The 7,086-nt window shown below is 39.0% G+C and overlaps 1 protein-coding gene across 1 annotated transcript; it reads left to right on the top strand.

Moving 5' to 3' along the window:
* Nucleotides 1-687: 687 nt before the first annotated feature.
* Nucleotides 688-4,911, top strand: LOC133902034 (uncharacterized). The gene is made up of 4 exons (XM_062343606.1): nucleotides 688-999; nucleotides 3,185-3,302; nucleotides 3,380-3,608; nucleotides 4,556-4,911. Exons 1-4 carry the CDS (start codon nucleotides 848-850, stop codon nucleotides 4,582-4,584), a joined length of 528 nt encoding a protein of 175 aa, XP_062199590.1. The 5' UTR covers nucleotides 688-847; the 3' UTR covers nucleotides 4,585-4,911.
* Nucleotides 4,912-7,086: the final 2,175 nt, after the last annotated feature.

The following is a 7,086-nucleotide window of genomic DNA, read 5'->3' as shown; positions in this document are numbered from 1 at the left end:
TATATAATAATGAACAAGAATTTCTTCGCATCGAAGGATGTATATGTCTTTTTATTTTCTATTTGATCCTTTAAAACATTCAGGATGAAACTTTGTAATAAACATGAGCTATATGTATAGGAGAATGTAAAAAGGTCGAAATTAATTTCTTTTATCTAAAAACATGTGCCATTTGGAAGCCTGCATATACATGCGTCAAATCGGCCTAATCCCGATTGATTTGGAAACATACATGCATGCGTGATCAAATCGGGAGGACAGACCATGGTCAACTGGGATCGGGTGAATCGGTTCGCTTCGTGGACTCGGGGTGCACAGACCTGGCTACAGAATACACCTTCCTGTATCTAGCTACATATTATACCCGTGCAAGGCTATCCGTGAAACTTGAATTGGGCAGTAAGCTTGAATAAAAAGGGATAGAAGAGGAGAGCCCAAATATACCTACATTTGTATCTGAAATGCTGTCCAAAACGTGGACTAAACTTGAATTGAAGTTTTTTTAAAATATATATTTTGCAAATGTTGTATGCCAGCGGTTCCGAAACAAAACAGTACCCTCCCTACCTGGGCCCTAGAACCAGCCTATCAAACAACTGGGACTTTGCACCTGCTCACAGCGCAGGCAGGCTTGGACTATCCCATCGGGCCAGGCTGGGGGCCCACAATCACCATGCCTGGCTCGTCGTTCGTGCGGTCGTGCCTAGTCTAGTCTAGCCCCGACCGTAAAGACCTTTCCGCCATTGGGTTCGCTGGCCAGATCTCTGCCCCGTCCTCTCTCGTCGTCGCGCATTCGGGAAGTCATCGAGGAGAAAGAGGGGGACAAGGAGGAGCAGACGGCGAGGGGATGGGGCGGGAGGTGGCGGAGAGCTGCGTCGACGGGGTGGTGATGGAGATGGTGGCGGCCTACTGCGGCCGCTTCTACGCCGCCAAGCCGGAGCTCGCCGCCCGCCGCATCGAGGCCATCGGCTTCCAGGTTGGCCACCAGCTATCCGAGAGGTACAGCCAAAAATAAAGTATCTTTCTCCATCCCTCTGTTGTTCGTCTTCCTGATTCGTCACACGGGCTCCCAGATCCGAGCCTTAACTCACGGTCCGTCTCCACCATGTGGTTCTTGTTGATACGGGCAAATCTTCAAATGTTCTTCTTAGTTGAGGTTAAGTGAGCGCTATCTGCCCTTATTTCGTAGCAGATCCAGCCTGAACCTCATGGTCCAGCAGTCTTTATTTTGGGAACCTTACCTGAATGAAATTTCGGTCTGACTGCCCAAATTGCGATTTTACTTTTATCTGCATCAGAGATAGAATTACTGAAGTAACGATCCTCATCAAAGTAGGACGCTTGCTGTGGAATTAAGATGTTTACAAAAAGTTACAATATTTTGGGTAAACAGGCGCAAGTGTTGTTCCGCAAGGCATGAAATGCATCCTAAATTCTAATAAACCTTGATTTTAGGCTTCTCTAGATTGAATCAACCGAGCACATGTCTATGCGGTGACGTGCAGGACAATCATCTTCTCAAACAGTTGAGTTACTGAACCAATTACAGGAGTATTTTTCTAGCTTCACAAAACTAGAAAAGCCTATTCTATGGATGCTAATGCTATTGATTTACTTGATGTTTATCAATTATGCAATATGACTTGTTTGATTGTAGCACCGTATGAGCTTTTCGAGCAAGTAACACCTCCTGGAGGTCAAGCTAGAGAGTGGTTTGATACTTGGCACATATTGAACTCGAGTCAATGTTACCATCTGGTACTATATATCTGTAGATAAAAAGCTGGAAAGTCTTGCATGAAACTTCATAATTAGAAAATAAAATCCTAAATTGTGTGTCTTATCTATTAGAACTATTCTGCATTACATATTAGAATTTGAGCTACATTGAGCGAGTCAACATAGAGTCAATCTCGGCCTGTTTTTCATCTGACCTCCAAAGGATGCTTAAACCGGTCTAATTTCTTTTGGTGGTGATCACAAACCAAACCAACTTGAGTAGCTTACGTGCCTCGTGCTTTTTCTTGCAGCCCTAATCAATATCGTACATGATCAATAGATTTCGCAAGCATACACCATTAACATCAATGCTATATCCGTTATTGTCACTACTGTCCAACAGGTCCATGCATGCCTATATACACAGTGTTTTTATTATTTTATTATTTAACCTGCAGCTATGACCAAATACCTAAAATTTTGTAGTTGAGAGGAAGGTAATTATAGCATTTTGGACTGCAGCTTATCCCTTGAAGCAAACTGATAAAGTCCATAAGACCTAGCTTTAGAAAATTAGTGAGCAACCTGGAGTTAATTACTCCCCTATGTGCTTCTAGAAATTGATGGGATATGTGCTAAACTTGTGGCTGGTATGTTTTACTATAAAGCATTTGGCATGCAGTTATAATTGGTGAACGAAATTTGAATGATACTTCAAATTTTATGGAATGCAGCAGAGGCTGGCCCTTAGAGTTTAGGATAGCCATCCTTATATTATAGACACGTTCTCTTACCATCGCTTCTTTAAACTGCCATAACTGATAATATCACATGTTTCTTCAGAAATGGCCATAGTAAATAGTTTTTGCAAACTGCATATGTATTCCTTAATGGAATAGATGGATGAACTGCATTTCTTATGTCCTTTTACCATTCAATGATGATTTTTTAAGTGAATTAAATACATTGAGCTTTGCTTTCATCATTTGCCTTTTTAGCGCGTACTGCAGTTTCACGTGGTAAAAGTTCTCTTATTTGCTTCTAGCTATAGTATCTTATCTCCTATTTAGATGTTTGGGAATTTCTTCTAACTACTAAAAAAACTTTATTGCATTGTTTTTAAATTGCAGAAATTTATTTCTCTGATTTTTCGATGCTCTTTACTATAGTAATCTCTCTGGTTTTCATATTTATAATTTTTCATAAATATCTTCTATTCCTTTTGTTGTACTTAATTTTCGTCTTATTTTAATAGATGATCATGTAACTTTGCGAACAAGTTTTCTGTTATACTTTTGTACTTTTCTTGAGCGCAGGGTTTCCACCTGTATCATCTCAAGCATAATATTTTATGCTCTGCAAATGCGATTCCAGTTTTCAATATCTGTCATTAGTTTTTAGTTGCTGGCATCATTCCAAGGCATGTATTGATGCAAACTTAACCAAAATTTCTGTTCATATTCAGATATACCATGGAGCGCCCTCGATTTAGTGATCATCTCGAAGCAATCAAATTTATCTGCAAAGACTTTTGGTCAGAGCTGTTCAAGAAACAGATTGACAATCTGAAAACAAATCATAGGGTAATGAACAGAATACCTCATACCTTATTTTCTCTTCTTGTTATAACACTGGCATTTCTTGACTACTGTATATGCAGGGTACCTTTGTCCTTCAAGATAACCGTTTCCGGTGGCTTACTCGTGTTTCTCTAGATCCATCTGCAGAGAGCACGGAAGCAACTGACAATGACTCTGCACCAATTGGTGATACTGCAGCCCAAACAACAAGCATGCTTTTGTATTTTCCATGCGGGTTGATAAGAGGTGCCTTGACCAACTTAGGAATTTCGTGTTCTGTCTCTGCGGACATGTCAAACCTTCCAGCATGTAAGTTCACCCTTGTGTTTCCTTGACCTTTTAGCATGTGATTAATGTTGCATGGTGATCTGTTGAATTGTATCTTTAACATGGACTGCACGTCATACATCGACCAATGGATCCAAACAAGTACAAAGTATGGTGCTTATTGCACCGACCATTTCAGGATGTAGAGAGTTTGATTTTAAGATACAATACATTCTTCCCCCAGTAGCAACTTGAAATCTAACAACATTACAACATGAGACTGTCGTTATATGCAGTGAAGCTCCTAATAGATTTATATATTAAAAATTAGATCAGTTGTGGTTTATGGATTAACTTTTATACTCACATAGTGAAATCTAGATCCGTTGTGGCATATGATGTGCTTTTGTGACCTTCAAATGTGATTTTATCCATATGCCTCACCATCATTGCACAAGAGTGCATATCTGCTATTGATCTCCATGGACAAATAGGTTCGATATTATAGATCAATGCTACTAACTGGGCATATTCAACAGTAAAATGTGTTCGGGCTCTGCTTTACCTGCGTGATTTTAATTGCTTATGCTAAGCCTTTTTCTTTCTACGGTCCCTAGTTTCCATTTAGTTTTAGTTGCAAAAATATAATTTGCTAAATTTTCTGGATTCAGTAAAAAGGAAAATTTCACCAAATTTGCCTTTGGTCGAGCACTACCAACCTTCTGGGAAGAAATTGTTGTGATATAATTTAATAATTTATTTATTCTGAATGAAAAGCATATTGGGTCCTTGCTTTCTAGTTTAATCTATTCATGATTTAGTCAGCAACTCACCATATATTCCATGCATCTAGGAAGGCACAGCACATTTCTTCATTCAGTTTATACTGGCAGATTGAACGTGCCACTCCATTTAAAATTTTCAATGACCACTGCATGAAGTTTGTCTTATGTGAACCCTGACGATTATCAAAATTATCTTCTTGACAGGTTCGTTTGTGGTGCGCATAAAGACATGAACTGTGCGAAATGATACAAGTACAATTATAAGTGCCTGATTGTGGTTGAAGTCGTTTGAACATTGAGAGCGGGGTTCGAACATGCATTAGATTGTATTGTAGTGATACATTTAGCCAGGGAAATACTCTATTTAGCTGGTAATTTTTCTCTGGTCGCAACCTGTTTTCATCCTCATTAAATTACCTCCTACCCCTTTATAATCATATTCCAGAGATTGGGCGCAATTATGTGTTGCATGACAAAAGGCATTTTCTATGGAATAGTCGATGCAGCTTTGTAAAACTTCCATCTACAAAAGTGGATCAATTTCACGTTCCTTTTGTGTAGATTATAGTTGGATGTAGACAAACATAGGCCCATTTGAAACTCGGGAATGTGCTATGAAGTTCTCGTGAAATTTCTACATTTCAAACAGGCTATCAACTGATTTCTTAGAACGTAGTCTATCCTATTTATTTTCAACACAGGAGGGGATGCGACCAAGGACGCCTAAGCAGGTCCTACTAATGCAAGGTCACGGCGAGAAGGAAATGTGCAGCCTGCTATTCCGACCGTTGCTGGATCAGTCGTCTGATTGCCGATACTTATTCAGAATAAGAGGCTAACTGTGAGAACCGTTTAAATTATATTTGAATTAATTAAATTGAGCAATTATATATATTAAAATGAGAGGTAGCACACGTCTGTCTCTTAACATGTCAAGTGTTAACTCACGTCTTAAAATAACAATTGTAGCCACATAATGGATTGAGATGAATTCAATTCCGGTAGTCTCGGTATGTATTTTCTACCTAAGATCAAAACACACACTTTTATAAAAAAAACTTCATCATATCAGGGCGTAATAAAGAGCGAGTAATGTAGATATATATTAAGTCAAGTCATTATAAGTTTAACAATTTAATGTACTACTTACTAAAATTAAAAGATAAGAGTCATTTAAACAAGTTCGGGCTTTTAACATAACGTCAACAAATGTTAGAATAAATAAAATACAACAAATTTATATCCTAGCTTATTAATGTTACTAAGCCGTGGAATAACATCTATAAACAGCAAAAGAGGTGGTGTTAATTGAGCTAAGGCACCACCGAGCCACCACAAGTAGCCCAAAACTAGTCTTGCCTATCATCGATATCGGCGGGCATGAAGTAGCAGTACACTAATCCTCATCTGCAAAAACTCAACGATAGTAACATAAGTACGAAGGTACTCGTTAGACTTACTCATAGTGGGTACATATAATAACCCAACTTTAAGGATCATGCAATTGAAATGAGTAGTAAGGAGTCGGCCACAAGGTTAAATGAATTTATACGCAAAGTAATTTATTGACTCAAGAGTGTGAGGATCTAACATATCTCAAAACTTATACTATCCTATCATAAGAACATAAGTATGGACTTACCAACATAAGAACATGCTCATCTTGTCACAGACATACAGGAGTCACTTCTGAACAACCACCTTAACCCAACTGCGGAAAACTCTACGATTAATGCAGATGGACATTAAGTATGCTCATAACCGAGAGTGCAGTAATTTAAATTGATCTTACACCGTGCAAGGGGTACATCTTTACCTGCACAACTTGGCTCCATCCACTTAGTCCCTGAGACAACCTTTCTCATACCTGAAACTACCCACTTACACTTATCCCTATGGCACCAGGGTTACCACGAGCGTGTCTCGAACATCTCTGGCTCCCCGCCACCTTGCTTCTCCTATTTTTCTATTACATTTCATACGGTCACAAGTCAAGTATTAGCACAACGTATAGCAATCGACTCATTTGTAAATTTATTGAAAATATAGAAGTACGGAATGTGCTTAAACCAATGGCAAACAATGGCTGGTGCTTAATCGATGCAAGCAGCCTATGGTATCTGGGTTCCTCTCCCGACCTGCCCCTAACACCACCCATATCTCATTCGTTCTCACCAACTCTTTATCGCAACATCATTTTTATTGTGAATAGTAATTAAACGCTATAGCTCGCGAATAATGGAACATTCCACTACTCGCTTCTACCGATGACCTAAGCTTGCTAAGCACATCGCATACATTTTAAGTTTGGTAATTACATAATGATACCCTATGTTACAATAGATCAAGATATACACAATATCATGGTAGGACAATGCAACAATTATGATCTACCCACAAAACTCTGACATGACTCGCTAAACATGCATGATATACACAATGTGATAATTTATCAAAAGTAAACAACACATAGGTCCAAAGCAGAGGTGAAATAAATATTCATAGATGCTTCTCTTTGCTCTCCAATAATTCACTCACGTACACCTCCAGTTCGATTTTGGTCTCGATTACTTGAACCATTGACACGCCACTCTCTAATCAATGGAACAACACATCAAATGAACCAAATAACAAATTAAGAGGTATGCTTATTGTTGGCGCAAGAAGATATCTTGAACGAACAAGTCCGACGAGGGCTCACTCACAGGAGTGGCTCAAGCTTGGAGAAGAAGTGG

The sequence above is a fragment of the Phragmites australis genome, chromosome 20 (assembly GCF_958298935.1).
Source record: "Phragmites australis chromosome 20, lpPhrAust1.1, whole genome shotgun sequence".
Taxonomy (NCBI): domain Eukaryota; kingdom Viridiplantae; phylum Streptophyta; class Magnoliopsida; order Poales; family Poaceae; genus Phragmites; species Phragmites australis.
Note: the sequence above shows the minus strand (reverse complement) of the source record. Positions and strands in the feature narration are given on the sequence as shown.